Here is a 27,363-nt window from a genome sequence, read left to right as displayed (position 1 = left end):
AGTTAATTTTACAAAATATGACCAAAAATAAACACAGTGCATATTTATATTTTCCTATACTTACCTCAATGGCTTCCATTTCTCTTCCTGAGAACAGAATTTTACTATGAATTACGTCTTAAATATGATCATAACTGGAAGACATTGTAATGAATGTGATTACTAGTGGCTACGAACAGAAAGAAGTGATAATACTATCAGCAATCACGCATGCTGAAGAAAGCAACACACAACTAAGCAAACTTTAGTTTAGAATATACGCTGTGGAGAAGTAGCGGGGGGACTGGAAGAACAGCCAAGCCTATGTGAAAATGTGTACAGGATCAAGAAGTCTACTTGTAGCGTTCTGTGTAACCAGTGAATACTCAGAAAAGAAATCAACTTATCCAAAACAAAGAAGTAAGGAGACTCAACTCTTCAGCACTCATCATATATGTCAAAAGTTTGTACTCTATCACATACAAGCACTGTACTTTCAAAGAAAAAGCAACATAAACATGGCCTTAAAAAAAACACACACACACACACACTTATACTTGACTTTCCCTTCTATGCTCATTTATGATACAGCCAAAAATCTTCTTTTAACTGCATAAATATATCTAAGATGTTTGCAATCATCTTTGAATTCTTCAACATGAGCTGGTACCTGATTTCGATGTGGTGTGTAGGTGTAGGCACCGATGCCAACCTTTCGGGGTTAGGGTCTGAGCTGTCTACACTTTCTGAGCTGGAGTTTGTGTCATGATCAGCCTCATGACTGGACTCACAATCCGGTTCTGACACGGCCTCAGATACGGGCTCGACGCTGGTCGCGGTGTGAAGTGAATCCTTGTCACTATCTGCAACCTGGCTACTGCACCACTCTCTGGTTCCTGACCCAACACCAGCATTATCTAGCTCCCCAGTGCATCCCGCATGCCCCAGTTGCAGTGGCGTTGTTACAGAACTCGTTGACACAGTGCAGAATTTCCCTAGCTTGGGCTCCATCTCAAGTTTGGGGTAAAGTTCTCTACAGAGGGCAAGATAAACACTCAGTCAAAGTGAATGAAGCTTTTCTGGGATTTGAGGCTCTCATGTCAGTGAGTACGAAGACAGCCGTCTCCTGAATTTTAGCACCAAGTGGTCTCGTAGAAGTCTACCAATGTTTCTGATAATGGAGGCAGCAAGGACGCTGGCAAATTTCTATCAAACTACGTGGTGCTAAAATTCAGAAGACGGCCACCTTTGTGAATACAGCATTTGCTTGCTTAAGCCGTGAAGTAGTGGTGTTCTGTGCTTGGTTAAGAGCAGCTGTACAAAAGCCAGAGGATGTCAGATTCTTACTTTCACGTGTGCAGAATTTAAAGAACTAAAACTGTATCACAACTTCTGTAATCCAGTTTTATTTTACGTGAGCTGCTCGTCTTATATGTATCACTGAGAAATCTGCAAATTAAAATCAATAATAGTACTGATAAATATCTGTCCACATTTTCTTTGCATTTTATGCTAGTTTATTTAAATTTTTACACCAACAAGTAAACTGTATGTGCCATGCACCAAGTATCAGACGAGTAACACTATGTCCGTTGAGGGCAATACCGCAAACCTCATTATGCAAGACTCTGCTACCTATCTCATATAATCAATCACAGTATCGCAGAAAAGAAGACGGTCTTATGCAATTGTTCCCACTATTCATAATTTATGCCCTGGAAAACTCTAAATTCCAGTCAAATAAGAGGTTAAAATTGTGAACAGCTGAATATAAAATGCATGTTTGAAGTGAAAGTGTAACTTGAATTTTAACGAGTAATGAGTCCCATTCCATAGATTTTTTACAACTGTAAGTCATTACAGAGATGACAATTTTATATTTTAAGATTACACCAATCCTCATAATCATATATATATATATATACTCCTTCTATTATGCAAAAGATATTTAGGGTCATATACAATAGCGACTTCGGCAACAGCTATTATCAGAGAAGTTCTAGAATGTTAAAAGTGTATAAGTGATGAAGGACCTATATTTTTTTTCATCGCAGCAAACACGGGGAAGCAACATCAGCAAAAGTGAAATACACAGCGTAGCAGGGCTATGGGAAGATACGACTGCACTACGTAAACCAAAATCCAAACCCTAAAACCATCCAACGGAAAGAAATACTTACATGCAGAACAAAAAAGAAAATTATTTCAGGCTTTGAAATGATGCAGCTCACAGGTCTTGAAGTTACTGTTACGCATACCACTACAAAATAAGTGATCAATGCAGTGTACTATTATATAGGGTACGTAGAATATGCACCAAACAGGTCAAAATTAGTAGGGAACAGCTTCACACTGTAAATTGAAGGGGGGGCGGGGGGGATCAAACCTGGAAAAATGAGCAGAGTGTGCATTGCTCACCTCCTGCTTGTCAGTATGATGTAATACTTGATATGAAGGTTGCCCTGCTCTGACTCATCATCTCGATCGTGCGCTACAATCAGAGTTGCGTCAAAGTCGTCTGTATGCTTCATGTCATGTACATCTCTGTAAGTGACATGTCGTGTGCTCTCTAGCTGCACAAGTACATACTCATTGTCCTAAAAAAGTGAAAAGTGGCAAAAGTTTCTTCATTAGACTGCTGGATATATCTTCTCTGATACTGTGGAATCAACTTTATAAGATACAGAGTAAGTTGTTATATACAAGGCTGATCATACGCTTTTACAAGTCATTTTTAAAAATTAAAATTTGCTAAATGTTAAACAGTTATTCAAGAGAAACTGTTACAAACGTATCAGCAAAATTTTAAACAGAACACGAAACAGCGATAACCTGAGATTTCTTTGCTGGCACACGACGTGCAACACTACTTAGTGAACTATGTTGATTTTTAAGTTTCCATCATCCACATAACTTAAAAAAATTAATGATATGCATTGCTTGGAGAAAATAATACCGTGAATATTATGGCATCTAGTCGTCTGTTCTGCATTATATGTATTCATAACTTTCGAAATATTCACCATACACAGTGAACTGGACTGTTTTAAAATATTACTGTGACTTCTGTCTGCAAAATCCTGTTAGGTTAGTTAGTTTTATGTCCAGTATTAAAACTGCATCTACAAAAGCAAGGCAAGCATGTTAACAACTACGCAGTCTTAGATTTATAAATTAAACTATTTGTGAAGTGATCATTTACTAAATGGTATTTCTTTCGCACATCATGTTTTATTATAAAAGTTTACCAGGTGTCATGATGTTGGAAAATGGGGTAGGACTCCTGATTCACGTATGACATGCAACTGGTTCAAATACTAGTTGGCAAAATGTCCACCTCAACTGATCGCCCTTGTGGTTTCCTCTATGTAGGTAAATGTCCTGATAATACTTCAAAATAAGCAACAAAAACTTACCCTCCAGTTCTTCCAAACTCAGAATTAATATACATGATGTCAGATTTGAGGTTGAAAATAAATACAAAATACATGAAAGCATTTAACACTTGCATTAGAATCAGAATCATGTTCTCCACAGTCGGAATCATGCAATGTTGCAACACGGACAGGAACCATGCAAAAGACCTCCATGTTATAGGCCTTTTCATTGCTAAGCAGATAGCTGAACAGCTGGCGGGCAGGCGTCGTCACATTATGCACCGTCAAAACATCTATAAACAAATCATCAGCACACATCCAGTTACACAGTTTGTAAAATTCTCGCCAGCATGTATTATTACTTCTTACAACGAATCAATCAAGGACCTAAGAGTCTGAACAAAAGAACACCAGGGACTGACAGTGGACTTCACACGCCAGAGCGTGTTCTATCACTGAATAATACATAAACACTGGGAGAGAATTGCACGGCAAAGATGGCAGTACATATCTTAAAATGGTGTAGAATCTTCACGTGTGTGGCATCTCAGCCCCTGCATCAGCTTTGAGATTAACAACAGAAACTGGAGAATGTGAGCAAATAAGAAAATTTCTAGTTGGCTGTTTGACTCAGAGTTAAGACAGCTATACTGTACGCAGTTCTGCTGATAAGACTCATTCAATTTGTCTTCTTCGACAGCGAGGTAATATGTTCCACCGAAATGCTGGTATCTCCCTGCATGCCCAGATGGCATCACAATGCCGAAGACCAACACCGAAACTTTAAAACACGGCTTGAACATAACTATTAAAAATATTACCTGCATGAACAAGGTTTCTGGCAAAGTTTGGTGCCTTTGAGTAATATTTCATAAAGTCATCAAGGAAATGAGTGATGTGATAGCCTTGCTTCAGCACAGCCTGGTGTCTGGACACGTAACTGTAGATACTGCGGAGGTGATAATCATACGTGAAGGAGTGCAGATGCATGAGGATTTTAATCTTGTCACATTCATCCAGGAAACTCAATGTAAACTGCAAACACAGGAAAGTCACAATCTATATAGTATGAGTTCATTCCGTTGTTTCAAAGTTCAAAATGGAGTTTCAGTTATAAGTTCGGCATCTGCACGTCTTATTTAAATACATACAGTACACATTGAAGCAGCTTTCACAACTGCACTATTTGGTTCCAAATGCTGTGGGCAGAATACTGCCAGTAACACAAAAACATTTACAAGTGCAGGGATTTATTATTATGCAAATACAAGACAACACTTGGGTTTTCAGATGCTAAAAATAAGAAAAGACAACTAATAAATTTTTGTAAGATGCAAATTTTAGGTTATATGATGCTTCAAAACATGAATAACAGATTTCACAGCAACATGTACGATTTGAGGTTTCACGGCGTTGAGTCTGAAAATTGCTGTCTTCTGGGTTGTTGCGCCGTGTAATCTGGTAGATATCCACCAGCGTTTCAGACGTCATGCTGGCCCATCATCACCCTAATGTCGGAGGCAGCGTGACCTCTGAAACATTGGTGAACATCTACCAGACTACATGGCGCAACAATCCAGAAGACAGCAATCTTCACAGCAACAGTTCATGGACCAATATGATTATAAAGAGAATTTACAAGATGGCAATGCCATTTCTCATACCTGGGAGATAAGGCCACTGGATGATTTTGACTGGAGCCTTGAGCATTCTAATGCATGGAGTTTTGCATGGAAGAAAGGTTCACAAAGTAAGATCTCAAGGAGAAGAATGCCTCCAAGCAGAGACTTCTGAAGGTAGCACACATTGTTCTCCTTTCTTCTGTCTTCTCCATCCCTCCCAGAAGCCTTCAAGTTGTTAGCACCTCCCTTCAACCTGCATCACGTAAACCACGTGTTAACCTTCCATTGGTCAGGAGCTTCCTTACACAACTTATTCTTATAACACATTTCAGTGCAAGTATCTGCAGCATAATACTGCGTTTCTCAGACGTTATGGTGCAACACACTGTTGCTTGTGTTAAGACACACCGCATTATGTGCTACAAAATAGCGTCACACGAGTATATAAATATGACCTCCTAATTCTGAACACTGCAGTGATTAGTGACGAGGTTAAGGGCATACTGTATTTGTCCCACTTCATTACAAAACACTTAAAGTTTCAGATCTGAAGCAAAATATACAGCAAAGTTTAACTGTTTTCAATCTGAAAACTTTGTGTTCAATGTATCCCTACCAATGAGAACTGACATACTAAGCATACACATCTGTTGACTTATATTTTACCCACCCAATTCAATTTAGTCAACAAATTAAATGCCCGCTAATCTGTAAAATTATATGAAAGACAAGATTTACTTATGGCACAATGATCACATACTGATAAAAGAACAACCAGTCTGGACCAACCCTTTTCTTGGTGATGCTGGCTCAGTCTGGATCGGGATGAAACCCAGCGTCTGAAGATACTGCTTGTATTCTTGCACAAAGTTGGCACAAAGGTCACTGTGCCATTTGTCATCAGACTGTCTGTGCAGTGTAGGTGATGGTGTGCCAGCATGCACTGATCGTGGCACGGAATGGTGAGAGTGCTGAAATCCAGAATTATGACAAGCTTTTTGGCCTACTTTCTTAAGGGGAAAAAAAAAATTATCACATTCTGGCTGCCTTAAGATCCCCAGGTACCCACTGAGAGGCTGCGTGATCAAAATGTTTTGTCCTTTAGAAATCAAACCATGGCCATCCAGTCCACAAACTGGTCATTACACCAAGCACTTAACATGGGCTCCTGGAATTATACAGGGTAACAGAGCTTCTAGAAATGTGCAACGTTTGACACGTTAATCTTACATGGGAGTGCTGAGCCTTTGAAGCTGGACTGGGAGCAGCTGCCTGTGCTGGTGCTGAAGTCATACTGCTGAGTGCATGATCTCGTGTTGCCGCAGATTGTACTCGCCACCTGAACAATTTTCCATCATAAATTGCATTCTTAATGGAACGTTAATAACATCAAAACACAAAAACAATAAATTGCAACAACAGTAAGAGCTCGATAAGAAGAATGTCTGAAACTGCTGAACACAACAGCGGTGCAGTAACTGAAGCCTTCTGATCCAGCTACGACACAGTTACGAAACTGGATCCGTCAATCTGTTCATAATGGTGAAATCAACCCTTACCGACTCCTCTTCTCTGACAAGAGTCAATTTCAGTAACACAGAGAGGTAATTTCACTGAACAGTAGGAGATTCCACTACATGATTCCAAAATTGGTCTAAAACTTAGTACAAGTACAACTCTCAATATTTTATATTTGAAGAACTCATTTATATTCAGGGAAGTCAGACTAGTTTTTGCTCGTCATTGCAATACAAATAAATAGGTCAAGATTTTAAATTATGTCAATCATCAAGACCCGAATGGCTGTTTACAATAAGTATAAAAACACCAAGCTAATAAACTATTACTAATATAGTCTGAGCTAAGTTACCTAGGTAGAAAGAGGAGCGGTGTTAGACAATAATGAATAACCCGAGAATTCTGTTTGAACAGGTGGATTATATCTTCGGCCAGTGGGATGTTGGGAGTAGCGCCTCGTGTCTGCCACATCACATACAACTTCTTCTGCTCCTCTGCTAATTAAAAGGACAGAACAGCATTACACCCAAAATACATTTTAAGACTGTCCTTGACACTAAACAGAATTTAAAATCCACACACCATTTAATGGTATCAATACTAGTATATACATTTTCAGTATTAACAAGCAATTATTATATAAAATTAATACAAATGGGAACATTGCAGCTGGAAAAGAAATGCAAATAATCATACGCTAATTTACTGCATACTTCCGATCAAACTAAAAATCAAATAACAACAAAGATTTAAACTTTGCCACAAGTAGTGAACACTGATGACGAATACCTTTCTTATCAAACTGTCGTGTTTCCAACATCTGCTGGACATGACAAACAACAGGATCAGTATTGGTCGGAGTCTTAGAAACGGGTCGCCTGGGCTTGCTATCACGGAAAGCATCGCACCATGCCATTGCAGAACCCAAGGTCGTTGAGAAACCAACTCTCCGACTTGTTGAATCTTTATGAGCAGCACCAACACCAATGGGGAACTTAACAAGCTGTTCTACATCGCCAAGATTGGTCAAGTATGGATTTGAAACCTGAACAGAATCCCATGCACAGAAATTTGTAATATTCTGATATAATAAATATCTGCTAATAAGAGTGTGTTACTATCTGCAGTCTTACAAATTACTATGTGTTGGTACCGATTTTGACTTATAGTAAGAGGGACTGCAGAAATCAAGTTTGGGTTTACAAGTCTCTCGTAAAGAATTTAATAACAGCTACACAAATTGCAGAAGGCAAAGAGAGTCCTCATTGTGTGGTAAACCTAAAGGAGGAATAATATCAAAGGATTTTAGTCAGTACAGACACACACAATACCAGTCAAAATCATCTGGAATTTCCTCTGTGAATGGTTACCATTAAAACTCAGTTGATAAAAGCACATTTATACTATACTAGTGAAAGTGTACATTATTCACTTCACTAATTCTACAGAATCCTGCGCCGTAGCTGCGCGGCCTGATGCATCATGCTTCGGACCGGTGATATGGAATGCACGCTGGTTTGAGTCTCGGGGAAAGAAATTTCTCATGAGATTTTTGACCGGTGTATGGGACCGGTGCCAATCCAACATCATGAGGAAATTGGGGATCTACAATGGGTAGCGTAATCCGGTCATGAAAACTAGCAATGGCTGGGGGTTCGTCGTGCTGACCACACGTCACCCTATATCTGGTTGGATGATCGTTCACCTCTGCTTAGGCATGTGAACGTGAGGCCAGCAGCCAGCTAGTCGGCTTTGGCTCTCAGAGGGCTGTTATGCAATTGATTATTATTATTATTATTATAATTCTACTGAAGTAATGAAATTGTTTAAAAGGTCCATTTTATGATTTTGTAGTTCCAGTGATTAATGCCCTTTGCACATTTGGATTTAAACCGACACCACCTTAAACATATTTGGTAAAACTTTCATTACCTCTACACATTCAGGTATACAACGTTACTTACACTAACTAACCCACCAAACCAATTATATCACGAGACATCAAAATATGAATGTAAGGCAACAAAGCAGTATTGGGTGGTCACTTTCTGCACTATGAAAATGGTTGCGTACCAACTAGGTAGAAAGAAAGGGCAATCACTGATGGAAACAATTCTATATATGTGACTTTAAACTTACCAGCAACTTTTCCCAGGAAAATAACACAGTATACCTTAGTAGTATCAACGACCATTCACATACTGAATACTGTGATGTAACAGAAACTGTCAGCAAATGCAAACTGCACTTTGGAAAATCAGACTTCAGAAAAAACAAAGCAAATAATGAATGCATTTTTTAAAAATACAAGTTTCATAAACAAACATGCTTTAATTTTATATGTGAGAAGTTGAAGGGAAAAATTGTAGGGGGAGACAAAGATTGGAATATGTGACGCAGAAAATATGTGGAAATGAAGAGATTTTTCCATAGAACGTGTAATACTGTTAATTGACAGTCTGATGTGTGAGGACAAATTTGTGATGCACAACTCTACTGTAATTGAACAGAATAATAGAAATATTCTCTTGAAATTTGACTCAGCCTGTCTGGCCTTCTTTATATATGGTGTCTGTATCCACAAGCTGCTTACGACATGTTTTACCAAACTCTTTGGTCATTTAAAAAACTGTAAAACATGTATACATCTTCATTATGTGACTGACAAAGCACAGAATGATACACATGAGGCAAAGTACTAGCTGGAAAATGTCAGTGACATCATTACAAAAGCATTCTCTTCACTTCTGGGAGCCACCTCGCATGTGGAACATGATGAAGACACAAATCTACATCGAAGAACTTCACATAAGAACAGAATATAACAAATGTCAGAAAATTTCAAGGATCGTAAGCAAATGAAAACTGTCTTGGAATATGAACTCAGAAAACACAATTTATCAGTTTTCCTGGAACGACTTAAAAAGAGAGAAACAAATGCCTAACAAGATCTTCAAGCTCTCGGAGTCCAGGGATGGAAAAGGAGAGCCATACATAAGGACCAATGGAAGTGCAATGTTGGGGCGGTCAAGGCCTGTAATAGGCTGTAGAACCCGTGATGATGATAAAACAAATGCCTAAAATGATTTAGCCATAAGACTCTGGAAATAACATATTTCAGATTTCACCCAAGCTGTGTTATATTACTATTACTTTTAAACTTTATCAGTACAATTAAATTAGAGAACAAATTGGTAATACACATATGAAAAAGTATTGAGACATACTTGAGAAAAGATTTCTTATAACAAAATTACATATTTCTTGATTAAATTCCACATACAGTGCAGTGAAGGAAAACTGTCTAGACTGCATCTGACTTTGGTATATGATTTTTATGAAATCAGACTAGCATACACGACTCCAACATGAGTCTCCTTACAAGGGGAGGATTACAGAAATAACAGGTACGATGCTTACATATGTTTGAATTAGGATTTACAAGAAAATTCTATAAGAGGATTTAACAATTCTTGCAGCAGCAAATACTAATTACTTATTTGTAATTGCAACTTCAAAGACAGTGTAGATTGTGGCATTCAGGGTTATGCTGTGTAGTCCTGTTATCAGTTACTGATGTTTTAACGTAACATACTGCCTCCAACTTCAGGGCAGACAACTATAAAACTACAAAACACAGTGTCACAACCTAAAATACAACAACCCACATTTTAACCATCACAAAAACCTCAAATCTCCCACAAGTGGTAGTGACATCAAGCTGTAAGTTGCATTTTTGGTATTCCATTGAGAAAGCGCGGCATAACATTTTTTTAAACCAGTCAATAGTTCCCTTACACATATACACCAATATGAAAGCCGACAGTTTCAGAATCTAGAGGCCTCTGAAGTATTTTCCTTCAAACACTTCTCATACTGATGTTGTTAAAAAAGTATCTGCTATGCAATTTTTATGGGAAGAAATGCGTTTACTACATTTTCTTAAATTATTTTTGGATGACAAGGAAAGCAACATGAGACAAGAACTGTGCCCAGAGGAATTTATAGAGATAAATGGACATTTAAAAAAAAACTATTCCTTTTTAAACGCGTGAAACTACGATTCCAAAGCAAAGAACTGAAATATTTGTTCTTTCATAATGAAACAGAGCAATAAATAAAGCAAAACAAAAACTGCACAAACTTATACACATGCAGTTTCCTCAGACAATATTCTTAACAAATAACTAATATTCAGCGAAGGGTATCGGTGACCTTAAGCATTTTCCATTTCACCTTTCAATAAGCACCCAACATGAACGTTTACTGCACAGGGGACCTGTGTGGAAATTATATGAATATCAGGTGTTGGAGCAGCGTACATACAAATGGTAGTTCCACAGATCTTTCTATTAAGCCCAGTCGCAAGATCAAAACTTAAAATTAAAACACTGATACTGATATTTCTCACATTTGCAATTATTTTTATATACGAAAAAGTAAAAATGACCGACGTGTCCTGAAACCGAAATTTTAAGCATTCTAAAGTAAGTCATCTATGAGAGAGAGAATGTAACTTCAGTTCACATTTAGGAATAATAATTAAATTTATCTTAATATGGTTAAAATTATCATTACAGCACATAGCAATTGCAAGTATAATAAGAAGTTACATGTTTACATGGTCCGACCATACTTATCAAAATACCATGCGCATATTTTTACCAATACTTCTGCACCAAGAAACTGGTACACGCCATATACAAAGTTTTGATACTGAGACAAAAAGTGACAAGTGCGTGAATATACAAAATGTAATAGCAATGTTCATGCAAGCTGGATCTTGGATACCAATTGTCATGTCGTTATATATTTTAAATACTGTGCACTTTCCAACATTTCAGACAAATGTACGGATGATTTAGCTTGGGACACTGGTGACGACATCAAAGCAACAGTTAAGTAGAGTTTTTAATATTTCACGCCTTTGCAGTTTTATCAGCCACACTGCATACTTACGCAGTTTTCTAAAGTTGGAACATCACATTAATGTAACTTAAATGTTTATATTTTAGCATTAGTTTGATTCAAATATAAAAAAAGGAATTTTTACATTTAATTTTCACTTTCTTTAACAAAACATAATAAAACTGGGGTGCATGTCTTAATATGAAGGAGCACAGTATTTGCGTAAATATCGTACAATGTAAAAACTGTCTGGCACCAGAGAATGCAAGCACAGTACTTCAACTACATCAAGTGGGAGCGAAGCAAATGTTTGTGGGTGTTGATAAATAACAACACCGACAGCGAGACATAAAAAAATAACCCTACATTTCTGGACACTTGAGTTTTGCAAATAAATATATTAAAGTATTCCTGTACTTCAGTTTTCCTGTGTAGCGTGATTAACAGAAAACATAAATAAGTTTTATAAAATATGCCTCCACTTCCTTGGGCATGATACAAGTTTCTTCTACCAATATTTCAGTTTTCATCATGTTTCTTTCACACAGTTTAGAACACCACTTTTGCTTGTTCACGTCACTACACCCGATACTAAAAATGATGCGTTATTTTGATAAAATAAATGCTGAGGCCCCAGGTGCTTTAACAGTGGTATAACACATTATCATGTGAGCCCTAAGTTTCAAGTTAAGAAACCCAAAACATACCAAGTGCAATGCCTATAAGTCTCTTCTTAACATACAATGATAACTGCTATAGTACCTTGCGTCCCACAGATTTTGCCACTGCAGTCTGTGTAAGAGCACCGTTATCAACAACTGAGGTGGTGGTGGTGGTGGTGGTGGTGTTGACTCTGGTACTACTTGTACGTTGTTTGCGAATCAGCTCCTGGTTGTGGAACAGCCCCGTCTTCTGGGTGACAATACTTGTGACGAGGCTCGACCGTGCACTGAGCCAGTATCCTAGCTGTGTTGCTTGCTGATGAAGGTTCTCCACTCGTTCTTTTGACCAGTTGTATGTATATATAACAACCTGAAATACAAACCCAGCACACACATGAACAAATTAGAAGGGATTACAAAGAATACTGTCATTATGGCTTCACTATTACTATTGGAGTATAGCTGCAATTACACTTTAGGAGGTTTCTGATTAAAATCTCAGCCCAGAGACCATGACCAATTCCTTGTTCATTAACTATCCCATCATTTGATCCCTTATTGGCCAAGCTACTCAGAGCATGTTGCATAAACAACAAAAAAGATTCTAAATTTAAAATATTTATGATGAAAAACCATGAAAATTAACAAATTAAATGAAAAAAGGATTTGACTGATAATCAATTGTGACAACTATTTTTTTTAAAGATATATAATCTGCATTCTGAATGGAATAAACTTGCTTGTCTATCTGATTCACAGTATTCTAATCATACAATTCTGTAATCAAGGAACTGCTTACATCAGTTACTTCCCTCTGTTGTGTGTACACACACACACAAGATTAAATTTATTTCTTACAATTTCAGGTGTAGAACCACAGGCAAAATTAAATGAATTTCACAAGTCTGATTATTTATGATGTAACAATTAGTCCATTCATTTCTGTCAAACCAACTATTGCCAGTCTCACACTATTCCTGTGGCCATCTTCTTTAAGTCAAATGGTGCTGGAGTTTAGAGCCCAAAAGCAAGATTTTTAGGTGAAGCTGTACTGCCCTTGCGCCTATGACGCATGGGGGCAAATCTCCACCACACAGTTGTCCTCTTTAAACACACAGGAAAGCATTTTAACGACAACGGAGTCATATCTGAATAAATTACGTGACGCTTAAACTAGACGTACTTTCTGACTGGTGAGAGTTGCTAGTAGGAGACGTTGACGAGGCACAAAGCAAGGTGGCTGTTCTGATGGTAGCAACAAAGGTGAAAACTTCTGGAATGCTTCTTGTGCTGTGAACATGCACGTTTATTAAAAATGTACAGATTACAAAAAATGAACAAGTACCACCCTTACAAGGCGGATACAAGGATTTTCATTCACACACAACAGATCATATTCTAAAGACCTCTCTTTTGGGTTGTTGTGCCATGTAGTCTGGTAGAAGTAACAACCCAGAAGACAGAAATCTTCGGACTCGCCGCCATGAAAACCTCAAATCCTACAGATCATATTCTGTTATAACTAAGACTATTTGTAAGTAAGAACTTCAATCCTATTCCATCTTACACGTGCCTTTATACTCTTTCATGGCAAATTTTCTGTTACAACTCATTCTCTATAAATACACTTTAACTGCACTGAAAGTCATTCAATCTGTGTCATGTGTAGAGTCAATATATTCAAGTACATCGAAGTTTCCTGCTGGTGTATGGCACTATTACTGCACTACACATAACCTTCTACAAGTTCCTGTGCTCACTATGTTTCCTAATAAGTCTGATGCTTTGAAACTTGCCACTGTGTTTTGTTTAAAATGCCAGGCCCTGATCGGAAGTACATAATACGCAGTACGAGCACACGAGTCAGAAATGTCTGTGATGACTTTACATGAACTAAAATCTGATAATTGTTTTACATTTTTTCATTTCATAATTTTAAAATAAAAAATGGCTAAAACAATAAATTTTAAAGAGGAATGTACAAAGTCTAAAATTAAACAGCTACCATAACAAATTTAAATTTCATTGGACTTCTAAAACCCAGTGCAGGAGAGATAATGGCCTGGAAATATGCCACTTTAGTGGTTAAATGGCACACTGAAACTGTAAGAGTAGATTATTTGTTGAGAAGGCCTGATCATGCTCAAAGAAATAAATCAGCAAATGTATTTCTAAGGATTATACAGATAGAAATACAATGATCCTCATTCAACAACTATCATAAAATGAGTATGAAGAGATACCATTTCTTGGATCAAGAACATCTGGATCAAACACAGCATCTTCTGCCACACATGCCTTCCACTGTATCAAATTTCTTCCTAGGAGCAGACATGTTGAACTTTCTCTCCTCATCCCAATTGTGTGGCAGGTGCCAGCATTAAAATGTGGCCCCATGAAAGGACCTGGAATATATGCCATATCTCCTCCTTCCTCTGAAAATGGATGCCCCCAGAATACTAATGGGGTTGTATCACTAGCATTCAAATTCACCAGGTTCTGCATTTCTCGTACCATCACAGCCAGAGAATGCCTGAAATTAATACCGTAACCATTAATTTTGTAGCAAAAATCTGTTGTTTTTAATTTGTTCTAGGTTTATGTAATGACCTTTACCTACTGCCTGAAGCAAAGTGAAATATCAATTTAAAAAGAACCAAAGTAATAATAATAATTTTGGAGATACAACACTTAATCATAAAAAGCAGTCTAATCAATACATCTAAATTACAAAAAATCCATTAACATTTCATGCCCAATCTTACACATCATCACTTAACACACTCACCGCACTGTAAGAGTAACGGAATGTTTGCGGACAGCTGGAACCCCCAGCTCAATACCGAATTCAAACCATGGCATCATAGTGGCACGGTACATCTCGTGCAAGACACCAGCCGCCCCGCTCTCCAGTGGATCCAGCTTGCTCCCTTTTGTACAGGAGCCAGTCTGCACAAGAGCAGTGTCCAACATTTATATCTTCCACAACATTCAGTTCCGTTGCGATCAGACTGAGCAAGCAGGTTCAGAATTTACAAGCCTTAGTTGTGTTAAAGATGTGCCCAATTTTTGAGTCTTCCCTGGGGCAGACAGTGCATTTTATAATTTTTCTGTCATTCCAAGGCTATTGTCAGGACAACACTACTGCTTTCTCATCCATTGTTTCAAGCTGACAACATAAGCTCATTATATGCTAAATGAGTTATGCACATAATAGTCTCATTAAATAATATCCCAAGAACTGAACCAAATTTTGTACTTAGGATTACCAACACAGAACAATGAAACTTGAAACAAAATAATTCAATGACATGCAAATGACTTCAATCAATGTGAGGTTGTCATTACTTAAAATGTATGATCGTAATTTGTATGACAGGTAAAGGAAAGCAAGATTTACGGTTAGAAACATATCTGAATCACTGAGAATATGTTCGGGCTTTAGACACTGTTGTAATATGTTTAATCCCCTCTGCCAATTCTCATTAGGATGTAACACGGCTTTATGACTGCCTAGGGCTAGCAAAGGCCAGGAATGGCCATCACAGACCACTGCCAGGGACATTACAAACATGACAAAATGAAGACATGTTTTGCTACACTTCTGGTTTAAAGCATACATAACAGTAATTAAAATTACAAAATATTCAACCAACCTGACCATCATTCCTTTCAAGAATGCTGTTCGAGTCACCTGGTCCCACCGTCTTCTTAGCTGCAATCAAAGCCAATAAGATCTCAAGCGTAATTGAACTTCACTGTGGTCACACTCAGTAAAGACGCTAATTGTCTCCGTGATGTGTTGGAAACAAGATAAATATCAGAGCTTAAAAAGTCGCTGTAAGAAAACAACTCAACTTCCTGAAAAAATTTAGTAAATCTATAGTAGTGTTTATTCATTTTCATACATAAACATTGTAAAATACAAAGCAGAAACTTGGACATGGAAGAAGGTACTAGTAGATTCAGAGAAGGTGAAATGAGCTTTTGAAGAAGTATAGAAGGAAACGCCAAAAGCAACAGAATTCGAAAAAAAGAAAATTAGGGAAAATTTATAGATAAACAACTTCAAAAGCAAATTAACAAATAACAGAACATGACTGTACAAGAATGTTTTAAGAATGAATGATAAGGGAATCACAAAGAAGGATCTACACAAAAGATGGGGACTGAGACCAAGATGGGAACAAAACGAGGAGTATGCATAGCTGTGGTAATACAGAGATACATGACAAGGCCTGTAGTCTGAAGAAACAACTTAGGAAGCCAAGTTTCCCTTCGTTAAGATGAATTATTCACACCGTAAACCAATTCAAGTGGGAGGTTATTGAGAAATTGCTCAACAGACTACTTTTCACTGCAGTTGCCATCCATTTTACTGTGGGAATCACCACTGTTATTTTTAAACAGAAATACGAATTTTGTTTTCAGTACAAGCATCTACTAATAAATGATAGCCCACATCCTTTACACCTGCGAAGTTCTGCCACTTCTCTACTGTTTTTTGTTATTTTAACCCAACTTACACTCAGAATTTTTACTTTTAACATGATAAAATGTATTCAAAATAATCTGTTGTTCCTTTGCTTCTGAGTACTTGCCCAGTTGTCCTCTTTACAAAACCAGCATCAGTTATTCTGTAGCAACACAGACTTCATTCCACAATAATACAAGAAATCAACCTCTTCAAAAGCCGCTGGAGTTCACTGGTCCTACTCTATGAGGAACCCCTACAATCCTTAAGTGCAGGACAACAATAATCTAGGAATATTTTAACATCCCATCAGCTACTACAATCTAATCTCAAAACTGAACAAGTTATAGAGTAAACCTTGTACAAAAATCAATTGAGATATTAATTTACACTTCCTGCTAGCCCCTATACAGCGAGAAGCTCATCATTCCATCTCCAATATCATACCTAAAACATAGAAATGGTCGTCAAAATATGTCAAGCTACATTTCAAATTAAAGATAATTGACAACAAGCAGACAACTAAATTCTAACCTTTGCTAGGCGTAGACAGCTCTGGGCTGGCCACAGGCTGACATGTGGTTGCAGATGTGGATGGCGGAGATGCGTAAACAGACACAGACGGGGAGAGGGCAACAGACGGTGATGTAAGTCCTCCAGAAGTACATGATACCCCTAATGGAGCAGTCAGTAGGCGAAATTCCATGAGCAGATCCCACGTGGCATGTCGAATTGAGGCTTGTAACTTCTGTGTTAGTGATTCATTGTTCACTTTGCCCTGTTTCCAGATTCGGAACTCAAGCAGAGCTACTGGTCCTAGCAACAGGAGATATTTAAATACTGTTGTTAAAGCTCTTAGATTCCACTTTCTGTTGGATATGATCAAACATTAACAAAAAGCTTTCATCCAAACTGATGCAAATTTTAGAAACACCATTACTCTGCGCCCAGACCGGATCCGAGGCCCACCCAGCCTCCTATCCAATGGGTACTGGGGTCCTTCCCCAGGGGTAAAGCGCGGCTGGAGCGAGATGCTGACCACTCACACCCATCTAGTGCTGAGGTTAAGAATGAGTAGGAGCTATACCTTCTCTCCCCCCAAGTGCCTGAATGGTGTATAGTGGGAGAGCTTTACTTTACTTTTATTACATTTCTCTACAAAAGAAAAGTACATTTCATCAAAAGAAATTTCCTAATTTTTGAAGCCACATGATTTTCAAGCATGACAACTCCTATTTGAGTGTTACCAACAGGTGCACACCTGGAGTACAGTTGTGGCTTATCCCACGTTCATACATTTCAGTCAGGATCAGTGACAGAAATTCACTGCAGTTCGGTGGTTCGAGGCTGGCGGAAGAACGAGGTTTAGGGTAGTGCTGGTGCTGTGCCACATTTCCCTCACCATCCACAACTGCCACAGCAATGCAAGCTATGCCTTTGCTGCCTGATACAGGGCTCTGGTTGTACAGGAACAGATCTCCCTCCGTGACACGCTTTGCAGATGTTTCTGGCTCTGAATAATCCTGAATTATAATCAATCATAGTTTAGAAAAAATTCCAATGTAATACATGAAATTAGTAACCTAGGAAATAACACATTAACATCACAGACAGAAAGGAAGAGTGGGAGGGAGAGAAATGAAATGGCTCTTTTGGGGATAAGAAAGAGGATTCAAACAAGCAGCGTGGGATGTGGCAGTCAAACCTCATGTCGCTGGGGATTGGTCAGAACAGGAATGTGCAGACCAAGCTATGGAGTTGCTGCAGCTGTGGCACCCTCTCAGCTCTGTAAGTGTTTGGGCCGGAGCAAATGTTAAATTGAATACAATATAACTTGTAATGCTCACCTTATACAGAATTCATAAATGTAGCATGTGTCAGAGATCACATCCTACATGCCACTGAAGAGAAGTTCACCTTCAAGCCTACCAACATAACCAGCTTAAAGCAATTACGCATACAAAAACCAAATATTCACCTGGAAATGGCACTCTGGCCGTGAATCAGTGTATTTTGGAATGTACAGAAACTGCAACAGGTTCTGACGTAAATAAAATGCGAGAGCCTGAAGATGGGGAAGAGCGTGGGACTGGACTGAGAACTGCAACAGAAGCACATATTGCGAGCATCAAACACATCACAGAAATATATCCAAGGATTGTAAAATATCACAGTTACGTGTGCAAAGAGTTCAGGCAAACAAACTATGCATGTAGTTCCATTCTAATTTGGACTGATTAAGAAAACACTGATAAAAATTAAGTACCATTCAATAATCCTTACAGTGTTGGAAATCATGAAACTTGAACAAGAATGATCAATGCTTCACGCTCTTCAAAAATTAGATACGCGTTAAACTGATCACAAATGCCCATCATGGGATCTCTAGTTTATATTTGTTTAGTTTAATTTTTGTAAAGTAAATTTCATGAAGTGAAATGAATTGCCACATCTGTAACAAGTCAGTTGGACAAATTAAAAGTGTTTTATAAGACTGAAACTCATTATTTTCATGCTCGGTGTATGACTGTTTTATCACAATTGACCAGCTACAGGTACAGACAGCAGCTAAATACAGTTTATAATTACAATTCACCCATCCAACGGCGCTACAGCCCAAGTTCAGGCCTTGGCCTCCTTCCATGTGGGAGGTTTCCTTGTCTTTGTAGTGTGCGTTTGTGAATAGTGAGTGACAAGCCCACTGCCTCCGCACAATTTCTACTCAATCCTGATTTGTCTGCTAGATCCATCTAGTAGAAAATCAGGAGAGACTTGGGTCTGAAATGGCTGCTAAATTTTGCTTACGAAACATCTCGTTCATGCTCTTAAGGTGCTTTTACATGCCGCAAATATACGACATGGGACCGTCGGTTTTACTTCCCCTCCGAAGGAAGTTGTGCTACGGATTTCTATCACCTTTTAAAATCTATTGACCTCGGCCGGGTTTGAACCCGCGAACCTTGGGTCTAGTGGCGAGCACGCTAACCACTAGTCCACTGAGGGTGAACTATAATTACAATCAGTATATGTTTTTTGCACAGCAGTAGCTCCATGTTCCCATGAACAAAATGAACAAACTCAGATTGGTGAGAGTTGATCATATGTGATCTTTTATATTAGAGAGGTGAAGTTTTTGAGCCCATATACCTACTTGAATCACAGATTCAGGAGCCTTTAAAGGTTTTTGTATGAAATGGACATCATCAGGTGTAAGCTTGCACATAGGATTCCTTGCCAGCATAACAGACAAAACCTCCAAAACTGCATCATCCAGTCTGTTTTGAAGAACTTGTACTAGCTCTTCCTTAATCTCAGGACCTATGAAACAATTAAGCAAAGTAATCACCAGTCATATGGGAGATAAAAATAACTGTGACTGGTAAGTTGCAAGCGATGAGGCAGTAGATATGACCCATTTTAAGAGATTACCATGACATTTTCTGGCTCGGACTGAGGATAACCACAACATACAGGAGTCCGAATAGCCAGCCCCTCATTAAACCTCCTATAAAAGTGATGGTAGCAGCAGCAACACTGACCATGTGTTTCATACTGTACACTTCGGGTGCTTTACATTTGCCATGAATACTCTACCTGCTTCTGAAATACCATGCACCTTCAGGACAACGGCGTCTTCAGAACGAGGCAACATCGGCTGTGGAGTAACGCAAGGTGTTGGGGTTGTAGCGATACCGTCACTAGAGCTCAGGCCTGTTGATGAAGTCTGCACGTAAAGCTCCTTCTCGCCAAAGGACTGAACACGTGACCGTCCACCTCCCTGTTAAACATCAATATCACCATCAAATAACCACTTTCTTTCTGAACTAATTTTGATGGAATACAGTGAAATGGTAATTCATAAAACAATAATTTGCAGAACCTAGCTGAAAGTCAGATAGGGTATTGGTCATGGAACTTGTTTTTCACTTCAGTTAAGCATATCACCCTAACAGCATTCAGCTCAGTACGCACTGAATATATGTTAATGTGTACCAGAAGCCTGCAACCAGTTTATAATTAACTCATTACAATTTAGCTCAGTTATATGCATAGAAACAAATAAGGACTACTTTTTTACAGTAAAATGTAGTAACAAATCCGGTGACATTTATAATGGCTAAAACCATTCATGCACAGTTGAACCTGGATAGACAAAAGATTTCACAAACAGAAATGGGTTTGTATAAATCTGCTGTTTCATCACATAACTAAAGTTATTACCTGTGCCTGACTTACACCTTCTTCAGGAACACCTTCACTTGTTACTGGAATTCCCGCTGCACTACCTACTTGTTTACGTGCATTCAGGGAGGCAATGGAAGAGCTTCGAGACACTGGGGCAGGCAGATTATCCTCTGTGTCAGAGCGGCCAATACCTCCTGGAGGGGTGGACTTGCTGTGACTGCGAACATTTTCATGCAGCCTGTAAACAACGAGAAGGCTGCTGTATCAAATGATGCATCATCACACACTACTATACCAGCACTGATGGTGGTCAATGCCTAATATTTCGCCAAATGTATACACCAGAGTTCATATAGCACATACAGTAAAACCTCATTAATTTGAAGCTGAGGGAACAAACTTATGTTTGCAAAGTTTAAATTATTCTGACAATATGTGACACAGTATGCATGACTATTTTTAATTTTTAATTTATCATGCATAAAAAGCAACAAAGTTTCAAAATGGGTTCTACTTCTGACTTCAGGTGACTGGATAAGAATAAATCTACATTATGTTTGGCCCCTCAGTCCAGGGCTGTGACTTACTCTAGAAAGCAGCCCAAAAAATAAAACACATTTTCAAAACTGTGGTTTTGATATGTGAAAAAAACAATGGATAGTTCCCCTAAAAAGAATCAGACTACTGCCATTCATGTGCACATATGCAGAGCAGATGGTAGAATTCTACCTATACCACATCTCAACAAACAACATGTGGTGATATGCACCTTACTCAGAGGAGGCATATTAATGGATTATCTGCTAAGTCCACAGTTTATTTTTGAAACTGAGGTGCAGATTATAACCCATTATGTGAGTTTCAGATTAAGTAAAGCCAATGACTGGTGCTTGAACTACATAACGTACAGGACAAAACTCTGACTGTAGAATATATTTATACACATCAACATAATAATGCATATAAGGTGGTAAAACTGATATTGTATTCTAAGCACCAGATTACTTATAAGGTGCAAAGTTGAGCTGAAAATTTATTTCAGAATGTATCCATGACTTCATTATTAAATTATATACAAAGATATTCCAAATAAATTTTGGTCTGCGTATAACAACAGTCATACAGAGTACTTAAAAAAGCAATTTTGAGTCCATGGTGTACAGATTTTATATGGTAATAAGTAGCAAAATGAAAACTCAAAAGTTCTTAATATTTTCTAAAATATAAAAATAACGCACTTTGCTGTCAAAGATTTTAAATTTTCATTAACATGTCAATTTTTTAAAGGAATTTGTAAGTCATGAGATAATAATTCTGTCCCTTCACTGTTAACACCAACACAAGATTAAAAATTCTTACTCCTAAAGAACCTTATTCAAAAATTTGAAAATAACTCACCTGAGGTAGAAAACTTTTCCAGAATTGTCCTGATATACAAACATATTTTTACGGTTGTTAACAGAGAAACGGTTTAGAACAGCATGCAAGGCCTGTATGCCACGCGAAAAGCCAGGTTTGCTTGGCCCCGTTTTCAGACGCGGGTGCAAGGTGAAATGTGCCTCCCACACCACACTGCAGGAGAACCAGCCCGGAGCGAACTTCAGACTTGGATCCGGGCAGCTCCCTTGCGCTTCATTTCGAGTATCTGGCCGCTGACTTTCTGCAAATCATGTACAAACATGAAAACACAGTAATATTCTTAATTCAGGGTCCTATTGCGTGTGATCTGTCTGAAACTGCAAAATGTACTGCTATTTGCATTTAAATTTATACACACCTCTGATTTTTAGGAATTAATTAATTATTTCCTGTCTCAAACAACAATTACGAGTGGAATATAGAGATTAGAGGGTAAATAATATCTTAACCTTAAACAAAACTGTAATACACTTTGTGAATTCTTGTTATAAATGATGACTGTTTGTTCAGATGAAATATTATATTAATTCCGAGCTTATGAACTGATATCAGACAGACACGTGTGACATTCCTTGTTCGTGTGTCTGTAATATAATTTGTTGCTTATACTATTACTAATAATATGTAATACTAAAGGTACAGTATAGCTCACTGTAAGTCACCTCAAAACATAAAGCACCAGTGAAGATTTTATTACTGCAATTAATCACATTTACACTGTACAACAGAAATTATGTGGTATGCTCAATGTGAAACTCAAGATACTGAAAGCACATTTTGAGTCTTTCGGTCAGCATGAAGTGATATGCTGTGCAGTACATCTTCGAAATCTTTACACAAATCGTGCTGTATACAATAAATGGGATCATCAAATATGCTTCCTTTCATAAGCTGCTGCATCTAGGAGTGAAAAATGGAGAAAGAATGAAGACCCACATTTTCCATGCAGACATACCTTCCACGGACTTGGCACGCGATAGTACAGCATCAGACCCAGAACCCTGTCCGGGCTTCCAGCTGCCCTCAGTAGTGTCTTGTTCAAGCAACTGATCACAAATCCTGGTGTCATGCAATTTCTGCAGCAGCATTGTCTGGTTAACCACCTTGCACAGTCGCTTGATGCTAGCCACTGTGTTACGCTGAACATTTCTGTATGGAGACTGCTCTTCCCCTCCAGAGCACCTACAGTAATACACACCATCTCTTGCAATACCTCTGTAGCCCACAGTACATTGTTTTACCAACTGTAGCTGAGATATAGTAATTTCTATAATCAATAGATGACACTAAAATTTTCTTTGCACGTGTGAGCACCGTGCATTGTCTATGATCTTAAAGAGGAAAAGAGTGGATTTGGGCTGCTGAGTGTAGCAAAGTCACAAACAACATTTTGAAATATATAAAATAAAAATTCAGACAATGCGAGTTCAAACCAAGACCTTCAATACAGCCCTTGTTACAGGAGACAGTGTATGACATTCAGTATGTGTTAATGGGGATGGGAATGAACCCTGTTTTGAGTTTCATGAGAATTACCATCTCAAGATGAACTGCTTAGGAAATGTAAATCACATCCTCATATTTGCAGATGTTACACTGACTATTTACAAAATCTGATTAATATTTCTGACAGATCCTACAGTGTAAGCATGCATTTGTTTTAATTTAAAGCTTATCACTTTTGTCCTCATGTTATTTAAACTGACTTCAATCCTCTGGTGTTGATGGGTCACTAACAAGTGATGTCAAACCTTGACACATTATGTGAGATGGATTCCCAACCTACACACATAAGTGGAGAGGGATTTTCAAAATAACAAGTCACTGTCTCTTTTCACATAGGACGATATTACAAAAGCATTTGCTTGCAGGACAGCAAACCAACAATAAAAGAACTTCAGGATTCTCAACGCTGCTACATGATTCAGTGGCACTTCAGATTTAAGGTGGTGTATTACCTGGTGCGCTGCTGCAAAACCGACTTCACTGTAATGTTAGTAGGACTAGAAAAATACCGAGTACGTATCCTTCATTCAATATAACTGCAAAGTGCAAAAAAAATAATCTGCCTGACATCAGCAAGGATAAAACTGATTATCCATAAGCATAGTGAAGAGTTCAACAGAGTTACAACTATACATCATCGCACCTGCAGTGGAAGTACGTTGTCACTGCACCTTGGTTCACCTTCATGATCAGCCAGAACTTTGGTAAAGATGGTCGCCGCATGTCTAGGTCCTGTAGCCAATCACATTCATCAGCTGAATCACTACTATCACCAGCATATCCTTCATATCCTGTCAAAAGAATATTCTTATTCATATGGAGAGAAAGAAACTGCACAAACAGTAGCATGCAGCAAATAATTTGCTCTAAAATACATAGGAAATCAGTCATGTGAGAGAGGGAAAAGGGAAGGAAACTGTCAGGCCCATCTTCATGTAACAAAATTACACTGCACATAAACCCTCTGTTCCTTAATTCTTTTGGAGTTATAAATGTGGAGACAGTAAGTTCCTCTGAAACAATGGTAAATATCTAAAGTTCATGTGTGTTCCAATCATGAAGTTCAAAACTAACACATAACTGACTGTATTCACCAATATACCTATAAAAACATGTGTACATTAAATTTCTCTCAAGATCCATTGATGTTAACTACAATTAAATTCAGAACTATCAAATGTCATATAAATGTGTAATCACGCTGCATAACTCACCATCCTCGGTGTCCACGGCACTCTCCACGATGCTCGACACCTCACTCCTGTGGCCTGGAGTTCCCTGCTGCTGCTGCTGTTGCTGTCTCCTCTGCCAGGCCGTTACTGCGCACCACCGAGTTGGAGACACCTCTCGTGTCGCAATCTTGTCACCTTCTCCTCCTACATCACCATTTCTTGAAGATGTATCACAAAAACCACAGCTCTGGACAAGTTTCATCATTCCAACAACACTGTCCCCAGGACTAAGAACTTCATTTTCGTGAGGGCCGTCAGGCAGAACAGAGATCTTATGAAGGCTTTGATCATCATGTGGACTAGGGCCATCTGTTTGGTTGACAGCCTCAAATGGTCTCTGATCTGGCCCAGGCTTTTCATCACTGTCTGATGTATTCCTGACAAACAAAAACAGAATCATTCATTCCTTTCATCAGGTTCGAAAAGACACGAAAGCAGAGAGCTACGGACCGATGGGTTGTTCCATAACTGTGGGACCCAGCTGTCACACAGCCACATCAAAATTCATCCAAAAAGTCTGCCTTAGACTCCACTGTCACTGTGACAGGCTTAAAATCTTAATTTAACATTTGAATCAAACAGTAACAGGTAAATATTAATTTAAAAAGAATTACACAGCTCAGTCAGATGATGTTACCTTATATTATTTCCCAACTGTGAAGTCACACAAGGAACCGGGGAAGCGTGAACCTGTAACGCCTGCCAGTCTCCTTCAGTACTCTCTGGCTTCACACCAGTAGCACCCAACTGTTTAGACTTTGGTCGAGGCCTCGGTTGGGCCTGTGGCCTTGATTCTTCATCGGTGTCACTGTCATCTCGTTCCCTGCTACAACCTGATGCTGGGACATTTGATTCTAAAGTCTGAAGAAAGTTGTCACTGACAAGAACATTCTCATCACCTACAACAGCAATACACAGGCTAAATTATTTATATGGCTATAAATCAAGACTGCTACTTATTAATGTGATTTCAGTGCACTGGTCAATGAGATGTCAGTATCATAAATTGCGCACTAAAGTAAAGAACATCCTGAATTTAATGTGGCAATGTTTAATACAGATTACTGCATGGACTCACTTGAACCAGCTGTTGGCGGGCATCCAATATCAGTCCATAATTTTGTATGCTGTGCCACGTGTCCTTGATGTAGCTTTATGCCTGCTGCAGGAAGCAACATAGAGCCACTTCTCTTGCAGGCCACCACTCCAGTGATAGCTTCTGAAGTTGAACGCTTGTCGCGAACAAGGTAGTACAGCTGATCTTCTTCACACAAATGGTATCCATTCAAGCTTAAGTTCTGGAAATCCTACATATCAAACGCCAATGTTTACTCAACATTCAATGTTCAGAGATAGTACAAAAATGTAAAGGTAAGGTCTACAAAAGTTTAAACAAACCTCAGTGGTGCCATATTACAAATATTTGAACCATCACATTTAACTCTGCAGGACAAGAACCTGAAGTTGCAAGGCCATTACGGCTGACCCGCATAATTATCCGCAGCCAAATTCACAGGAAAATAATAAACTCATTCCTGTACAAAAGCGCTGCTCTCAGCTTATCCTCATATATCTATTCAATTCTGTGAATGACAAAGTCAGAACCCCCTCATTACCTTTCAGTAGTTGGACACAGTAGTCTCAGAAAGGCGGACTAGGTATGGGATGTGACATTTAACCGCTCCTGATTACAATCTATTAGACCTTCACAACTACCATAATTTGAATGTGAATGCAGTGCCTTCCCAAGACTCTTAAGGATTTCACGGCAAAACCACACACTATAATTACAATGGTTGATGCACGCACATTGCAATGTGTATAGTAGATATTTCTTGCAATAAAGTGCCACCAGCGTCAAAATGAATAATGCTTGCTTTCAGCATCTTCTGTAAATGTTTGAATGATAACTTGCAGTGCTGTAATTTCAACATTAACACGCTTCACTATTTTCTCCTGCACGGTGGATTTATATTATCCCTGTATAGTCATATCTTTGCGTTCTTATCATATTTGAAAGCAAACAATTTCTAAAAGGTATGATATGACACACATCATTCTGCGTTTCCTAATAATTAACCCCGTGGAGAACTTGCACACCAATTTATGTACAGCCTTCATTTACACAGCAGCGCAGGACACTCAAAATTCATAACATACAAGTAGTTGATTCTAACCTGCAGGAAGCGTTCAAGGCTCTGTTCTGGTTCAAAAACAAAATACAATGGAACACGTTCCATTAAACAACTTGGCTGATCTGGTGAACTAGCAACATGGTTAGCAACAAAGGCCAACGTATTCTTGTCCAAAGGAAATGTGTCTAGCAGGAAGGCAGCAATCTCATCACGCATCAACCACTCAATCTATAAAAATGAAATTTCTTTCTTTCATTATAACTTATAATATGCTAAAACAAAGTTTAATACCTGAAAACTCTCTTGAATAATGAAATTACCATCACAACATGTTTCTGTGCTAATC

The 27,363-nt window shown here is 38.4% G+C and overlaps 1 protein-coding gene across 3 annotated transcripts in view; it reads right to left on the bottom strand.

The window, feature by feature from the left end:
- The window catches only part of LOC110827217 (KICSTOR complex protein SZT2), a 68,953-nt gene that overhangs the window by 5,995 nt on the left and 35,595 nt on the right, over nt 1–27,363 (bottom strand). Inside the window, exons 30-56 of one of the 3 annotated variants that reach the window (XM_087355732.1) lie at nt 27,060–27,245; nt 25,961–26,189; nt 25,520–25,781; nt 24,865–25,259; nt 24,294–24,441; nt 23,100–23,326; nt 22,124–22,385; nt 20,762–20,963; nt 20,135–20,318; nt 19,692–19,858; nt 18,519–18,641; nt 17,802–18,063; nt 17,075–17,356; nt 15,723–15,781; nt 14,855–15,015; nt 14,310–14,599; nt 13,250–13,356; nt 12,167–12,436; nt 7,286–7,541; nt 6,849–6,993; nt 6,209–6,317; nt 5,768–5,949; nt 5,021–5,231; nt 4,178–4,391; nt 3,489–3,649; nt 2,398–2,576; nt 650–1,012 (exon numbers count right to left, since the gene is read on the bottom strand). In XM_087355732.1, the coding sequence (XP_087211858.1) occupies nt 650–1,012; nt 2,398–2,576; nt 3,489–3,649; nt 4,178–4,391; nt 5,021–5,231; nt 5,768–5,949; nt 6,209–6,317; nt 6,849–6,993; nt 7,286–7,541; nt 12,167–12,436; nt 13,250–13,356; nt 14,310–14,599; nt 14,855–15,015; nt 15,723–15,781; nt 17,075–17,356; nt 17,802–18,063; nt 18,519–18,641; nt 19,692–19,858; nt 20,135–20,318; nt 20,762–20,963; nt 22,124–22,385; nt 23,100–23,326; nt 24,294–24,441; nt 24,865–25,259; nt 25,520–25,781; nt 25,961–26,189; nt 27,060–27,245 (5,636 nt within the window). The remainder of the gene's footprint in view (nt 1–649; nt 1,013–2,397; nt 2,577–3,488; nt 3,650–4,177; nt 4,392–5,020; nt 5,232–5,767; nt 5,950–6,208; nt 6,318–6,848; nt 6,994–7,285; nt 7,542–12,166; nt 12,437–13,249; nt 13,357–14,309; nt 14,600–14,854; nt 15,016–15,722; nt 15,782–17,074; nt 17,357–17,801; nt 18,064–18,518; nt 18,642–19,691; nt 19,859–20,134; nt 20,319–20,761; nt 20,964–22,123; nt 22,386–23,099; nt 23,327–24,293; nt 24,442–24,864; nt 25,260–25,519; nt 25,782–25,960; nt 26,190–27,059; nt 27,246–27,363) is intronic. The other 2 variants (XM_087355733.1, XM_087355734.1) reach the window with 2 other exon arrangements.

Source organism: Zootermopsis nevadensis, unplaced genomic scaffold, assembly GCF_977971745.1.
Source record: "Zootermopsis nevadensis isolate Lab colony 2312 unplaced genomic scaffold, Znev_1.0 Znev_ptg000025l, whole genome shotgun sequence".
Classification (NCBI taxonomy): Eukaryota; Metazoa; Arthropoda; class Insecta; order Blattodea; family Termopsidae; genus Zootermopsis; species Zootermopsis nevadensis.
Note: the sequence above shows the minus strand (reverse complement) of the source record. Positions and strands in the feature narration are given on the sequence as shown.